The sequence below is a fragment of the Pezoporus occidentalis genome, unplaced genomic scaffold (genome assembly GCF_034315485.1).
Source record: "Pezoporus occidentalis ecotype Australia unplaced genomic scaffold, CSIRO_AGI_Poc_V1 ctg119, whole genome shotgun sequence".
In the NCBI taxonomy this organism is placed as follows: domain Eukaryota; kingdom Metazoa; phylum Chordata; class Aves; order Psittaciformes; family Psittacidae; genus Pezoporus; species Pezoporus occidentalis.
The window spans coordinates 2166174-2182649 of NW_026912983.1; the positions used below are offsets into that span (position 1 = coordinate 2166174).

General features: G+C 44.9%; 1 protein-coding gene across 2 annotated transcripts; it reads left to right on the forward strand.

The window, feature by feature from the left end:
- The first annotated feature begins 658 nt into the window (after positions 1–658).
- Positions 659–7221, forward strand: MIIP (migration and invasion inhibitory protein). 2 transcript variants are annotated; one of them, XM_062605228.1, is made up of 9 exons: positions 659–1392; positions 1941–2432; positions 3023–3125; positions 3577–3688; positions 3891–3955; positions 4434–4563; positions 4937–5033; positions 5879–5986; positions 6622–7221. In XM_062605228.1, the coding sequence occupies exons 1-9, from the start codon at positions 1126–1128 to the stop codon at positions 6655–6657; spliced, it is 1410 nt and encodes a 469-aa protein (XP_062461212.1). In that variant the 5' UTR covers positions 659–1125; the 3' UTR covers positions 6658–7221. The 2 variants fall into 2 exon arrangements, with proteins under 2 accessions (XP_062461212.1, XP_062461206.1); XM_062605222.1 differs by having other exon boundaries at positions 661–1392; positions 6288–7221.
- Positions 7222–16476: the final 9255 nt, after the last annotated feature.

The following is a 16476-nucleotide window of genomic DNA, read 5'->3' on the forward strand; positions in this document are numbered from 1 at the left end:
AGCAATGATGAGAGGATCAACGCTCTTGGCGTTGTCCTGTGAGAACTTGTTTTGTTCAAATAAGCTCAGTTTTAGTGTCTCAAGACTGGCATTTCTGTTTTATGCCCAGTAGTGCACCTCTCGCTATATATATATGCATCTATATCACAAAAAGGTATACTGTAGTTTTACTGTTAGCACTGCTCTTCGTTCCAACCAGTGCTGTTGTACAGGACTTGCATTTAATTCCTCATGTCCAGTTGCCGAGGCAGCAGTCACCAAAACAAATGGGATGAGTTTTGGAGAAGGGTTTAGGGATCCTTTGGGACATAAGGTCCTGGAGAAGCACAGAGTTGTTTTGAGGATATAATTGATTACTCAAGCCAAAAGCAAGAGGGAGGGGGGTGTAGGTTTAGTTTTCTTAATTAAAACAGCACTCTCTGCTAATTTAGAGGAGATGGTGGTGGTGTCACCATGTTGAACAGTGTGACAGCTTCCCACTCAAACTAAGTGTCTATCATCTTTCTATCTCTATCTTTTTGTCTATCTACCTATCTTTCTGTCTGTCTGTCTGTCTATCTATCTATCTATCTATCTATCTATCTATCTATCTATCTATCTATCTTTTTCTCCCCCCTCTCCCAATAAAAGGGTAAGAACCCTTAGTGCTTAATGTGTGACATTGGAATTGCCTGAGCCCTAGTCCTGAGTCATAATTGAGCCTTTTGGAGTCTTCCTTCCAGAAGCGGAGGACAGTTTGGACTCAATATTTCTTTTGGATGTAGTAAATACATTCATATTCCTTAGTCATATTTTGAACTTCTGAGCATCCTGCTGGTATCCCAGTATAAATTTGGAGGCTTGGAAAGCACATTCAAGCAGAATAAGGTTGTTCTAAATATCAGCCTCTGAATCAAATGGCTTTTATTTGGCTTTGTGATGCGAGTTTTTTCATGTTTAGTGTTTGTGAGAGTCTCTTGTCTCTGCTCAGTCAGCTGCAAGGTTTTGGGTGCAAACTGTTTGACACTCCATCTGAGGGAGGTATGCAGTGGTGCTAGTCCTTAGCATAAAGAGCTTTGAGACTGGCTGGTTTCTGAGGAGCAATGATCAACACTCCCAGTGGTCCAGCAGCTGTTTGTGATTTTCATGAGAAGTCCCCTGCAGGTGGTTTCTCCTGGGACTGCTCCTTCCCTTCCTGCTTCCATTGATGTTGTTCACCCTTCCTCTGGCTTTACAGTGAAGCGTCTTCACAGGATGGAGATAGAGCACCTGCAGAGGCTGCGTGAGGCCAACCAGGACCTTCTGCAAAGGCTCAGAATGAAGCAGGAAGAGATCAGAAGAAGGCTTCCCAGCAAGGCATCTCTTGATAACAGAACAGCTCCTGAAAGCTCTGTCCCCTTGCCCACAAGAAGGGTATGTGTTGTGTCTGTGCCAGAAGTGCTGGGAAGCAAATGGACCTTATCTGAAAGACAGCAGCTCTGCCTATGGAGTGATGTTCCAAAGGAGACAGATGAACACGGAGGAGCTGGTAGAAAGTAGAATGTGGAACATGGAGACAGAAAAGTAGCTGTTTGTTGCTTATCCTGTGGTCTCCACCGTGTTCTTGCAAAGGGGTCAGAGATCAGTTCCTGCCCAAGAATGTAGGTTTCTTAATCTAAGATAGGAATGAACTTTGTGGAACATACTCTTTTTATATCTTCTAAGCATGAAGGCTGAAAGTTAGTGTTCCTCAAATTGGGAAGAGCTGCATTTCTCTGGAAGTGGATCCCTTCCTTATCTTCCCCAGGCACTTAAATAATGTCTCATGAATACATGGGTTTGCTTTTTTTCCCCACAGGAATATAAAGGGGTGAGCAGACTAGAATGAGAGGTTGATTTTCTGTTACTGAGTGAAGTGTCCTAGAAAAAGGTGTGTGTAATCTGGACGATGCTGTGTGGTATGAGAGTCTCTGTCCTTACAGAAGACGAATCCAGCTGATGCTGTGGAGCCTACAGCTGACCCTGCAGTGTTGGTGTGTGTGGAACCTGGAGCTTACGCAGCCAGAGCAGCCCTCTGTTCATCTCTTAAGCACAGCAGCAGTGACAGGGGGGTACAGCAACAACAAGAGAAGATGCAGGAAGCAGTAGGTTTGGATTCTGGCTTTCCTGGGAAAGAGAAGAATGTTGTGCCAGTGACTGCAGTCATTACCTGTGGCAGAGAAACCTCTGAAGTGGAGAGGGGTGGCCATGCTCAAGGAAGTCCAGAGGAAGAATCCTTCCCTCCGGGACATGGAGAGAACAGAATCCAGTCCACTCTGCTAGATAGCTTCCATGAGAAGCAGCAGCTTGAGGATGTTCTGGCCTCATCACTGAGCAGCAGCCAAGGTGAAGAGACCAGCAAGCAGCATGTGGTTGTTAGAGAGCCTGTCGTTCCTAAATCAGTCTTGCTGACGTCTCAGTCCCAAGAGCCAAAGGTAAATGGGGTTTTGCTTGTTTTCATTAGTCAATAGAAGGATGGGGGAGAAAGGCTCAGGAGGACATTGCTTGCTCTGTTCTCACTGTGCAATTTGGAAGTTGGGGTCAGCTGTTCCCAGCCTTAGCAGCTGGGGCTTGTGTCAGTTTGTTCAGGCCCTACTTTCCTTAGCCCTTGAACTGAAGACTTCAGCACTTCACTGTGAGACTCCTTGTCCTCTGTGTATGTGATTGACCTCTCAGGGAGAACAGCCTGGTGTGATGCTGCTGCCACATAGCTTGTTTCCATAGGTGTGGAGGGCAGGTTATTGCTGTGGTCTTCCTCCAGGCCAGCAGAGGTGACCTGATGTTTGGGGATGTGTGATGCAAGGAGCATTTTGTTTAAAGCCCTGACAAATTCTGCCTTTCCCTGGGCAAGTCCCCTGCCTCCTCTTTCTGTTTTGTGACGTGAAAAAACAAAGGGCTGCTACTGGTAGAGGCATAGATAGAATCCAGCCACAAACTAAGCCACAGCTGTCCCATTTGAACAGTTGTCTCCTAAGCTGTATCTTTGAACGTCTCCTAGTTGTCTTATGGATTGTTTTCTTCCCAGAAGGGAGCTCGTTGCATCACTTTTGAGTCTGACCCTGAAGAATATACCATACCTGTGAGCACCTGGTCCATGCGTCCTTTCCTGGGCTACGACTGGATTGCGGGTGAGTCCTCAACATGAAGCAAAGCTCTCAGGATGTTGTAGTAATATGACAACGTCAAACCCAGTTTACGGCCCCTTTAAGTTTAGGTGTGACAGAACTGCAGCCCTAGAGCCCATGTGGAAGGTCTCAGCAGAGGAGCTGCGGTTTTGTCAGATGCCATTCCTTGTCCAGTGCATCCCTGGAATGGTGATGCTGCAGTGGAATGGGAAGCCAGGCAGCAAACATCAAAGCTGAGTGAGGTCAGAGGGGATACCAAGTAACTGAAATGAATGAATGCAATAACGGACCCAAATCATGCAGTAAATCTCTGGCTTGACACAACGACGTGTTTTTCTTAGTATTCATTTTAGTGCTTCAGACCTTTACTTTGGCTCTTTTATGTGAGGTTTGCTTTGGGGCTTTTCTATGTGTGGTAAATCCTTGACCTTTTCCCTTTCCTTGGCCCTCTCAGGACTCCTAGATACGAGCCCTTCAGTAGCAGAAAAATCTGACCAGTACTTTGCTGAGCTGCACGAGTTCCGACAGGTCAACAGAGAAGAATGTATTCATGAGCAGCGCCCAGAGTGAGTGGGTATGGGGCGAGGGCTGAAGCAGCAATGTGTCTCTTTAGCCCGATGAGGAGTAGAGCCTGATTGGAGTGGGAAATTGTAAGGGTGGCTTTGTAGGCCTTTATTTCCCTCCCAGTCGGAAATGCATGTTTTGAAAAGGTGGGGCTGTTCAGAGAGCCTGCCCCCTTACACTGATTTGTTTGCATATCTCCTTTAGGCCCAGGGCTGTGGACTACAGAGATCCTGAACAAGAACCAGATGTGATAACCAGTTCCCATAAGTGTAAGATCATATTGCCTCCTAATCTAATTTCTGTGAACGAACAACTGAGCAGACCTTGCCTGTTGTTCTGAGGAAGCCCTGCATCGTGCAAGGCAGGGAGGAATGTGGGATTTTTAGGTGCAGCTTCTAAACCAGCTTCAGTTTCGTACTCCAAAGATAACTTGAGTCTCCTAAGGATCCCCTCTCTATCAGGGTCATCTTACTTCATCAGGGTTTCTTGTAATTGGCTGATGTTCTCTTATTAACTTGAGGAGGTTGAAGTTCTGGTTTTGCTTTTTAGGAACTTCTTTGGGGACAGGAAATGTAAAAGATATTTCAGGAAAAGCAGCTCTTTCTATAGAATGCGTGTGTGACACTGATGGAGCACAGCTTGGTTGAGTGGATTGAGAAGCCTTCTGGCAAACAATAGCAATAGCTATTGTTTAGCTATTACTAATGGTAGCAATAACTGCCATGATGGTGTGTTACTCCGTGGCAGGTGTTTACTGTTACCGGTTAAACCAGCGCCTCTTCCCTGTCCCTGTGGATTCAGAGTCTGCCTGCCCCGTGTGTAAGATCCCACGTACTCACCGGCCCCCAGAGAAATTGGGAGAGCCAGCCTATGTCAGGTAAATTAGTTATTGCTTTGTGATGGGCAGAAGTCAAGGAAACAATAGGAAAGAAAAAGCTGATGATGTGAGGGAGAAAGCAGTGCCAAATTGCTCTGTTCATGGTTGCTGTTCTCTCTCTCTTGCTTTAAAACTTCTCACTCATCTTTTCCATAAGCAGAAGCAGTTTTGAAGTCAGTGAGAAATGCATGTTTTATCTGAATTTGCTCCAGAATCTGCATTCTGTACATGTTAAGTGTCTAATGCTCTAATCCAAAACTGTTTCACTTGGTTCACTTCGGGATTAGACCCTTGGGTTCTGAGTGGGGCAGGTGTGCAGATTTCCTTTGCCTTGTAGAAAGCATAGGCAATGACTTCCATTCTGTGGTTGCAGGGTCAGCATTCCCAGGTCTACCCTTATGCCTGCCTACAAACACAAAGCCCATCGCAGGAAGAGCTTTGAACCAGATGATAGTCTAGCGTTACCTTCGGTAAGTCGCTGTCTTCTTATTGATACTGATGGCACAGCCCATGTTGTACATTGCTGTACAGCACCAGAAGGAAGGAGAATCTGGGACTCATCCCCTTGGGCAGGGCTTCCACTAAAAGTTCTGATCTGTGTCGCTGAGATAGCAAGGAAAACCACTGGTGTGTACTTCTGAGTTCATAGCTTTGTGCAACTGACATAAAGTATATGACACATCTCCAAATGCTTTACCTTGAGGAAAAGAAAGTGCCATATGGAGCTGTGTACTTCTGAGGCATGATTCAGCTGACTTATTTCAGGCATTGACATTTCAACACGATGAACCAGACCTTAAGAGTGCCTGTGTTTCTTTCCACAGGTGTTAGGGAGTCTCAAAGACAAGTTTCCATTAAGTATTCACAGTGTATTGCACATGGGCCAGGCAGAATCAGTAGTGGCAAGGGTGGGTTTAAAACTGTATTGAGTAGAGTAGGTCTTGTGTTCCAGCCACAGGGCAATGCTGCAGGCAGTATTACTGATCAGACCTAGCCCTGGCTTAGACATTTCCAGGGAAGATGTAGGAAGAAGCTTGATTTTGAGGTTTAGGGAACTGCACAAGTGGAGTTGGTTTCAGAGGGTGGGTTGACTGAATTCACACAGCAGGAGATGGGTTTAGAAATAATTAGTGAAAGGCTGAAGAGGGGATGCCTGTGCGGTTCTGCTTCATTAAAGATTTCTTCTCTTTCCTGCTAGTCCAAATTAATTACTTGCTTAAACCTCCCTGCACAGAAGTTATTATGTAGAACTAACAGGCCACAATGGATTAAAAAGGGTGAAGCACTGCAATGCAGCACTCCCATCTCTTCACAGCACTGCCTGGCTGGCTGGAAAAATACCATCTCTTGCAGCAACCCCATGCTCAGCAGTTTGGATCTGCGAGCTTCCCTGGAAGAGAAGCCTCCTCACCATCCTCGCCTGGTAAGAGTAGCCTGTTCAGTGCCCCTAGAGATGCTGTGGATTGCACAGACAGGAATTGCAATCCTGTCTCTCTAAAGGGCATCATAATCATCAGTGGCTGAGCAAGTGAAAATGCCTGGAAGATTTTCTCCTGATCTCCACTGGGAAACATTTTCCTTTGCTGCTGTGTAAACTACACAAAACAGCACAGACACAAACCAGCAAATGGAGCTGGAGCAGTGGCAGAAGCTTCAGCTCCCCAGTCTTCATCAAATGGGAAAAGTCTGGTATTCCATTAACACCCTCTTCATTTGGATTCCAGAACTTGGTGTCCAGAGTATCAGGAGGAACCAGAACTGACCAGCTTCTGAACCTGACCCCCTTGGCACACTTCAGATTGAGCAGTGCTTCTCAGCAGAGGGGGAGCAAACCAAACCTGGCCACTAGAGAGCAGCTCCAGATTTAAACCTGACTGCCTCAACTCTGTGAACCCCTGACTTGATTGTCCTGGCGACGGGAAACCTCTATTTGGATAAAAATAAATCTTTGAATGGATTTTTAACTGGTTTTCATAGTCATGTATCTACAGGAGCAGCATATATGAGAGTTTGTACATTCAACTATGGGTTTTTACTTTCTTCCTTTGCTTTTTGCAGCTACTTCTAAGCAGATGCACAAGCTCCCCTGCCTAGGGCTGGGTGAAGGGATGCGTACAGGATAACTAACTAGTACTGTTACCACTAGGACAGCTGTAGCAGCAGAGTTCATCTGCCACCTCAACTAGATAAACCAGAAGTGTAATGTTAACTCTGGATGCCAGGGTGAGGAGCGGGCCTGTGGATGGCCAGGTTCAGTGGAATGCGTACAAGTATGTCCATTTCCAAACGCTGGGAGCATGGCACAGAACTTGGTAATGCCTTAAGCTTGAGTTACTCAATAATTTAGTTTACAGAAGTGCAGTTTCTCTTCAGTGCCATGTCTGAGGATGGATTACATCCGAGTAATTATGAATGTGGAAAAAGTGAGACTTTTTTTAACCAAAAAGCCAGGTAATGCCTTAAGATGTTTGCAAATCCTGCTTGCCTCAGAAAGCTTTTCCAAGCTCTTTGGGGATAAACCAAAACCCATTTTGGAGCTTTGAAATTGTGACAGAAGAAAATATAACATAGAATGTGATTTGTTTAAACTGTATAGACTGGTCTTACTTTCCTTGTCTAAAAACAATTAAGCCTGATGTTTCATTTTGCTTTGAATAAGCCTGAAGCAGCACTTCTTGCCACAAACTTATTCTGGGAGCTAATGTGACGGAAGGAATTGGGATTATACCAACAATATTTTCAGCTTCTTGGCATTCACTGTTATTTATATATCAAATATTACTCAGTAAATCAAATCATAGAATCATAGAATAGTTAGGATTGGAAAGGACCTTAAGATCATCAAGTTCCAACCCCCCTGCCATGTATGAGTAGACTTTAAGATTGAAAATATTACTACAAAAGAAATGAATCCAGTGACTGTAAAACACTGGGTGCCAAATGTTATAGCAAATTAAAATGCAAGGTTTTTACTCCCTTGCCTTCAAACCCCAAACTTTAGAAGTCATAAAAATCAGGCACTTCAAAACCAGAAAATGTCACGAGTAGTTTTGCTTGAGCATGTGTGTAATAAAGCTACTTCTACAGCATTACTGCTACATTACAGTATTACTACTGTAATATACTGTATTACAGTATAACTACTTTACTAGGCTGTCATTGTTTGCAGCTCAATAAGTAGACAGTGGGCACGTGTTAAAGAGACTTTCCCTCATGGCATAGCTGAGTCTCTGCATTCTCTTGCTCCTGGTATCAAGCAACATTTGATTAACTGCTGACTTACAGGACCTTCTCTGATCCCATCTCAGCTTCACGCTACACACACATCATCATCGGAGATCAGATGTAAAACTTACCGAAGCACTAAGCAAGCTTGGCATTAACTAAATTAGCTAACATAGAAAATGCCAAGCAACCTTGGTTTTGGGCATTGCTACCTTTAGCACCTAAACTGAAAGGAGATTTGAATGTTAGAGACAGATGCATGTAATCAGGTAAAATAGCATGAATAACAATAGAGTGCCTATAGGGGTTTTCTCCTTCTTGTTCTGATAGACATTGTCCTCTGAGGGAAGAGCAGAGAAATCAGGGAGGGTTGTTTGCTTTATTTGTTCTGCTTATTTTTGTTTTAATATTATCTTAACACAGGATTATCTTCTAGGAAATACAGGCAAAATGTAGGGAACAGTAGAGTGGGTTTGTTATAAAACTGAGGTGCTTCTTCCAGTTACTGATAGGGCTTCTTTTGGAAAGCCTCTTTCATTGTATCTGAAAGCAAACCACACAAAGTCTGAAATGAATGCATTCACTGAAAAATGGATGCAGCCCCAGCTGGTTTAAACACTCGTGTCATGGACAACAGTGTGGATTTTCCACAGCTCCCTCGGGGTTCTGAGCACAACTTGTGGCCTGTGGGAAATTCTGCTGACCTTGCTCTTCAGGCCCAGGTTGATCAGACACAAACCTGCAGAAATAAGCATTCAAGAATTGTTTGGGTAAGAATGCAATTAGAAACTTGCTTTTTTATCATTCACTTGTACAAGTTTCTCAATGATTTCATACATGGCAAACTCCTTCCCAGAGTGAGCCGTGCCAGTTTGGGATTGCAAGGTCCACAAAGGACTGCATAAGCCTTCTTCGACGTGAGGCTGCTTAGGGCTGTCTGACATACCTTCCTTACTTTAGGAGCTGATGAAGTGGGAGATAAACTCCCACATCTCCTCTTACGTGAGCTCCTCGCCTGCAAACATGGGGACTGTTCTGGACTTGGCCTTAGACTCTGATTTCCTGAGTTCTCTGTTGTCATGGCTTTTCTTTCAGATGCAGATGTTGTGCCTTCGTGTTCCTGCAAAATCAGTAATACAAGGTCAGGATCATCAGCAGGCATCATTTTGGAGAGAAGTGAGAAACAAAACCCCAAGGTGTGAGCGACAAGAAGAGATGGAAGACGAGGATCATCAGAAGGCAGCATTTTGGAGAGAAGTGAAAAACAAAACCCCAAGAACTTTGTCATTGTTCCACAATTTGAAATCTAAACCCCCAACCTATCCCATAGTCTCAGCTCAGAAAACCCTCTTGCCCGTGTACAAAGGTCACATAATTTGTTATTAACATGCTAAATTGTCAGACAGCAGCAGACAGACAATGACAACTACACGTGTCAGCGTCTGTGCATGCAGCAGGCACACAAACTTACTGAATTCTCTGGAAACTTGCGTTTCCCCAGGATGCTGGAGAAGTCCAGGTTTGCAGGCAGGTGTTGAATTGGCCAAGCCGGATCTAACACGTTGACTCTGATGTCAAGTACAAGCAGTTTCTTTGCAGGAAAAAGACCGTTCCATGTAGAACGTAAATGAAATAAACGCCTCTTAGTAGCTGCATCCACCTAAAACAATCAGACAATTGTAGGGCTTGTGAAGGGAATAGAAAACAATTTCTTGATGTTTTCTGTCAAGCTAAAGATTTCATCTCTTTCCTACCTCTAGGAACAGTTTGCCATGTTACCACCTTGCTCTACAGCACTTGTAAGCAGTGCAGCTCATACATCTATACCCATGGACTAAGGAAAAGAAGCTCAAATGTGCAATTGGTGTTTCAAGGCGATTTGAAGGTTTTATTGCACAGATTCCATTCTCTGAAAACTTTCTTTCACCTGTTTCCCTAGCAAAAGTCTCATTTTCCTTGCCCAATTTCTGTGGGAAAAAAATTACAGGAAGAAAACTATGGGAAGGCACCAGGGAAGGAGGCTTCACAACTGCTCTGGGCACCCCATCCCAGTGCTCAGTCACCCTCTCAGGACGTGAGCGCTTCCCCAAGTTCAGGTGGACCTTCCTGCCTTTGAGTTTATGCCCATCACCTCTCATTAAAACATTAAAGACATGGCAGCAGAATAAGAAAACCCCAAATGTATGTCCTACCAGGAACAAATGCTGCCGAGATTACAGAACTTTTCTGAAAGAGTGCATACCTCTTCAAACACGCGAGGAAATATTAAAGTTAGGTTTCCAGCAAACGCAGGCACATATTCTCCTCCCACATTCTTTATAATGGAATCCATCAGGTACAGGAATGGCAGTTTCTGTGATGGAGGAGCCTGGAGTAATGAGAAGAAACTGACATGGGGCTTCAATCGGGAGACATGCTGCTCTCCCAGAGCTTTTGGTGGGATGAGTCCCAAACCCTCTCCTAGTACGAGCAGGGAGGGAGGGCTCTTGCTCTCCTGGGAGTCCCCTGCCCACTTTCCTGTCTCTCCTTGTCCCTCCTCCATTCCTCCTCCTGCAACCCCTGCACCTTGTGCTGCCTGTCTCCTGTACTCCTCAGCACTCCCTCTCCCCTATGCCCTTCCTCCTAGCCCCTAAGGCCACCCATTCCTGCTGCCCCAGCTGGTCCCTCCAGCACTATGTGTAAAAGTAGGAGTGAGTGGCATATAAAAACCTTGATGATCTCTGCCTCAATCAGGGACACAATGTGCTTGCTGAAGCACGTGTTCTCCTCGGCCACGATGGTCAGGACATCGATGTGCTGCTTGCTGTTATAGCTCAGCTGCTCCAGCAGTGACTGGTAGGTGCGTTTCGCATCCTTCTGGGCCTCGCTGCTCCCAGCGCTGCTCTCCGGGGCCACCATGCTGCTCTGAACGGGGCCCGCACCAGGACCCAACCCAAGGAGCGAGAGCCTGCGATCCCCTCACACCGGGTGCACAACGGCAGCCTCCCCTCGCACCCAGTGAGTTTGTTGTGAGGATGGGGCCCGTCGCCTTGGAAACCGCATCCAGTTCCCTCACTGCGCCCTGATTGGCTGCCGACCCTCTGCTCAGCCCTGATTGGCTCATCCCTCCCAGCAGCAGCCTCTGCCTGCCTAGGACCATCTTCCTCTGCTTGGCTCCTGGGCTAAAGCCCCCTTCTTGCACCGCCTCCTGACTCTGCTTGCGTTTCCCTCCTCAACTGCTCTGCCTCTCCCTGCACCTTTCCCTCTCGGCCCTGACCTTCCCCACAGGCTCAGCGGTGGGGGTGGCCGTCAATGAACATGGCATGGATGTCAGTTCAGATGGATGTCAGGGGCCACACAGACTGCACCAGCTTTACTAGCATTCATTTGTTTTATTTCTAGCTGAGCAAGCTCCATTTGCTGACTTTCAACCAAGAGTCCAGAAAGAGCTGGCTGAGATCTTTCAGTGATCCCTGACTCAGCTGAGCATGCTGGGGAACTAAGTGCAGTTACTGAGTTCCAACCACTGTGCTGTGTTTCAGCACCCTGTACAAACCCTTCCAACGTCACTCTGCAATCACATGAGTAGAGTGAGTGCTAAGAATGCAACTCTTTTGATGCTGCCTTTGAAGGGAGGTCTTATTCCACCCAGCCCTTCTTTTCATGGGGACACTTGTGTTATTGGTAAACTGGATGATGCTGTCCCCTTTGCAGCATGTTCTCTGACATAGTGCACAACTTTCAGTTCTTGTGGCATAGCTCAGCTTTATTCACATGATAAAGTATTATTAAACAGTTATCATCATCTCACTGTTTTTACTTCTGTGACATCATTCTCATTCCCAGTAGACTCTTATATAGAGACTCTCAATGGGCTGAGTATGCGTAACATGGCAATGGTCTCTTTGAGGATCTGTTACAGTGGCTGGGCTGTGATGCCATTCCATACTGTCAGGTTACACTTACGTGGAGCAGATGTTCTGCACACGGATGGGTTCATTTGCTGAGAGTGTAACATCTTGCTAAATAAAAATGAAACATAACTTCATTATGTTTCAGATATCATTAATAATATTTATTACTCTTAATAATGTTAAATAATAATAATAATAATTGCTATTTCTTATTTTTGTGCTTTATAGAAAAACCTCATCAGCTGTATCTCAGGGGTCCTAAAAACTGCCCTGAGATTGTCTGACCTATTCTGCGTTTCTTTGACTTAGTCCACATCCTTTCTAATATACAGACATTAACATTTCTCACATTTTCTTCTTCTGCTTCACGAGGTGAAGGTTTTCGTGAGGGTTCACGGGACAGTGGTGCAGACCTTTGCAACTGATTGTAATATTAAATAACCTCTGTTGCTTTCTTGTGAGGTTAACATGCACCTCTGTGGATTTCTGTTACCACAAACCTCAAAGGTAAGCCTTCAGTGCACGCAATGTAAATATAACCTGATGTTTGGATTTACTAGACTAAGATGGAGGAACCATAAACAACTGTAACAGTATTGGTGTATGTGCTTGTCATATACAGTTGCATTGCAAGAGTCTGAAACACAGTCTTTCCTTGCACACACACAGTAAGAATCATGTTTAAATAGACAAACATGAAGATGCAAACCAGACTTCATTAGATTTGAAGCAAAGCCTTGCATGAATAAACGAGTATCATAATCTCTGTGTAACTGCAGATGTTGACCTTTTTGTGTGCATTTTCACCAATTCCATCATGAAGACTTTTTGAAGATGAGTGGGTTTAAAATGAAAACCACCCCAGAAAAATCCTTCTGGAGATTTAAATATAAAAGGAGTGTGACCAGCAGGTCGAAGAAGGTGATCCTGCCCCTCTACTCTGCTCTCCTCAGACCTATATATCAGGGGACTGGAGCACCTCCTGTATGGAGACAGGCTGAGAAAGTTGGGGTTCTTCAGCCTGGAGAAGAGAAGCAGGGGGGCATTGCCTGGAGACCTCAGTGCTGCTTCTGCAGTGTCTGAAGGGGGGCTCTGGGATGCAGGCAAAGACTGAGGATGGTCCCTTAGCCCTCCCTGCGCATGGAGAAGGGCCCAGCAGGACAAGGGGAATCCCTGCCTGAGCCTGGCAGTGCTTCCTTATCAAGGCTGCCTTTGTGAGCAGGGAGATACATTAGTCTTCTATTGGTTTTACCCTAACACCACCCATGTTAAAACACACAAAAGTGGGTTTGGTCCTGAATAAACAATAAAAACACTGCTTACCTGGGCCCACGTTAAAGTCTTTCCTGTCACAGTACAAAAGAATGACAAATGACCCCTGAAATGCCATTCTAGCCCATTTCTAACAGCACTACCACAGACAGTCTTGCAGACAAGCCAGAATGGTGCGCTGTGACCTCCTTCAAAGCATTCCCTCCAGCTGCAGACGGTGCTTTGAGCTTTGGATGAACTATTTCCCATTTTCTCCCTACTTAGACTAGATTTTCTGGTTCCCTTCAATGCTACTGTAGCACAAATGATTGCTCACACCTGACTCTCCCAATTCTGTGATCCCTGTGATTCTATAAAAACATCTCACATTGCCCAAAGAAATCACTGAGACTGCTGGCATTTGAAATATTTAGCAATGGATCACATAGAAGGTGTTTGATGCTCTGGCATTTGGAAAAACATCACATACGCTGCTGAAGTTCTGCAGCTGCCTCTCTATTCACATGCCAGCAAATGAAGACTTGCAAAGTGAGGTCCCTGTCTCCTATTAAACCAACTGATACAAAGGCAGAAGAACAATAGCAGAAATGCTTTGGACCATTCCGTTCTGTTTGCGAGCAGTTGGGCTGAGTGCATTTCCTTAGTTCATCAGTTTGAAATGAAATGATGGTGGGTGAAAATGTGAGATGCGATTCTCTTGGTTTTACAGCTAACACCAACCATGTTAAAACACACAAAATGAGGTTTGTTGTTAAGTTAAACCATGGTGGTCTTGCTTACCTGGGCATCAGCAGCTCTAGCTCAAATTTCCTTTCACTTGCATACAAAAGAATGACAAATGACCCTCTGAAATGCACAGTGCAAGGCATTTCTAACAGGCACTACCACAGAAAGTCTTAAAAACACTGCCAGAATGACTAAAAGGTGATGCTTTTGATGAAGCATTCCCTCCAGCTGCAAATCCTGCTTTGAGCTGGGAGAAGAGATGGATCCTGATATTTCAGTGCCAAATTTCTATTTAACTATTTCCCAAAGGCTTCACATACTGAAGAATGTCTCGTTCTGCAGGACAGAGTATCCCTGACAGGTCTTGACAAATTAGCTAGAGAGAATTCCTTCCTGAGCATCTTGCAGTAACCAATGCAATAATGAATGCTGGGCCAAGGTAGAGAGATCACTTTGGAGGCATCAGTGCCCCTGCAGCCCTGCTGCTCACATCCTGGGCTCCAGAAGACTTTCAGGAGCTCTGGGCTTGCTAATTGATGCTTTATTGCTTGTGAATCAATGAATTAACTCCCTTTGCACACATTGGGTGTTTTATAGCACAAAGTCAAAGGGAAGACAGAGGAAGATGGGAATCATCTCTTCCAACGTTTAATGGGAAGGGGGTTAAATGTTACTTTCAAAAATTTTTTTGAAGAGTCATGGAATTTATTATTGGGGTGGTCACAAGTAGCCTCTGCATTTACCAGGGCTCTAAAATCCCAAGGCAATGAACTCAGATTGGTAACCTGCAGATGACTGAAACTGCCTCTGTGGATTGATACTTGATGACCAAACATGTTTATATCTATGTGATGCAATCCGTGCACACACGGATCGCAGTAACTCCAGACTGATATGCAAGTACAGATGGACAATGTATCAACCAGTCAAATTAATAAAGCAAATGCAATTTACAACTGTTAAAAATTAACAGCGATGTCCTCTGATTGGAATATCTTGTTCAATTGGTCTCTGTCAGTGTCCCTGCTATCTCAGGAATATTTGCATCTCTGTTTGCCTATGAGACTGTCTGAAGTTTGTGGACTGGGTGGGATGGAGTTTTCTTTTGGGAGCTTTCTTTGCTGTAGTAACCCCTGAATTCACAGACTCACAGCCTGGGCTACCTTTGATCCTAGCTCTTCAGCTTAAACAAGTTCAATCTCTATCAGCCTTTCTGTTTCCTGTGCGCATTCACTCTTCCGTGTATTTTACAAACACAGAAACATGTACCCCAAAAATCTCTGTGATCCTCAGTGTGCAAGTACTGTCCTGCCATGATCATCAGATCTTTAGCCTACAGACTGTAGAGAGAATTGGGATGTGTCTCATCCTAATGAGGGACAGGAAAGAGAGGAAGTGGCTTCTTTTACATTGGGATTGAATGTCTTCATCTCTGCTTCTTCTGAGCTGGACAGGAATTTAATGTCTTTTGTTAGGAAAGTTCCAGTTTGTAACTGATGTACCAGAAAAATGTTTGAAGATTCTCCAAATCTTATCCTTTCTTCCCAGGTTCCTAAGGTTTTGATATACAAAAGTCTTTATGTTTCCATTCCATACAAAAACATAGGTGGATAGACCGTGACTCACAGGTGTAATTGTCCATCTCAGAATAAATTATCAAACTGCCTGTCGGTGCTGCTTGAGCAAGCACTAGAGGAAGAGGCACTCGACTTAGGGTCTTTTAGCATTTGTTTAAACCTGACTTTTCTTAGAGCAGACTAGGCCCAGAACTAGGAGGTGAAACCCCAAAGAACTGGTGATATTTCAGACCAGGCTGATTTAAATGATTTGGAAGAAATTCACAAATTTTCTTAAAAATATCATAGTAGTCATTACGTGCAATTATGGGCATGCTGACATCACAGGGTTGGAGTTGAAGAGGAAAATACACCACTTTCAGTTTTTCCAGTATATTTTACTTATGCTATGCATATAGTGACGTGTTATGGCTTGATTTCATATCAGACATCCCTCCAGCTGAAGCAAAGTGAAAAGTCAGTTATAATGTGTCAGCTGGGAGCAAAGAAGGTTGTAAAGGGCTGGGCTGTTTGTCAGGAAGATCTTGGGTCAGGAGGGATGGAAGACAGGGTCAGTTTTTAGGTTAGAACTCCGACTGCAGGACTGAATTGCTCAAAATGAAGTCACAACAATCCCGTTTTACAAGCCTGTGGGTGGGAGATGCCAGAAACTGGGACTGAGTGAACCACAGTGCCTCACAGTTCACACAAAGCTCCTGCACCTAACAGCATGTGAAGTGGCACCGTATACATCAGGAACAGGGCTTCCAGGCAGCAACACTGGCACAAAGTGCATTGCATTGCTGGAGAGCAAAGCAGAGCTGCTCCAGCTCAGGACCGACACCTGCTAAGATGCAGCATTGAGGTATATTGCAGGCGTCAGGCTGCCTGGTCATCCACCTCTCTTGCTGTTAATGAGAATGAACAAGAGCACCAAACAGAGCCGGTGTCCAGGTCTGAGGGTGACTCACTAGCAAAGGAAAGACTCGTTAGTGTCTGCGGTCCTGATGGAAAAGCAAAACATCCTATCCTCTCCATCAGGCAGATGGAGACATCCCAGTGCTGCGGCATCCTGACTAGACAGTGCCATGGGGTATAAATCCTAATGATTCTTGGAAGTTTTTAGAGGCAGCTGGTGGGTAAACCACCACTTCTTCTGTTCCAAAGCAAGAACTGCCCCAAACTGGCACGTAGCCCTCACTCAAAAAGACCAGCGTTAAACTGCTTGAATATCTTGCAAT

Excerpts from the sequence above, each read along its gene's own strand:
- MIIP (XM_062605222.1), top strand. The coding sequence starts at position 1,126 with ATGAGAAGTCCCCTGCAGGTGGTTTCTCCTGGGACTGCTCCTTCCCTT. Across the intron at positions 3,689-3,890 it reads ATTCATGAGCAGCGCCCAGA|GCCCAGGGCTGTGGACTACA; the intron begins GTGAGTGGGTAT and ends TATCTCCTTTAG. Across the intron at positions 3,956-4,433 it reads GATAACCAGTTCCCATAAGT|GTGTTTACTGTTACCGGTTA; the intron begins GTAAGATCATAT and ends ACTCCGTGGCAG.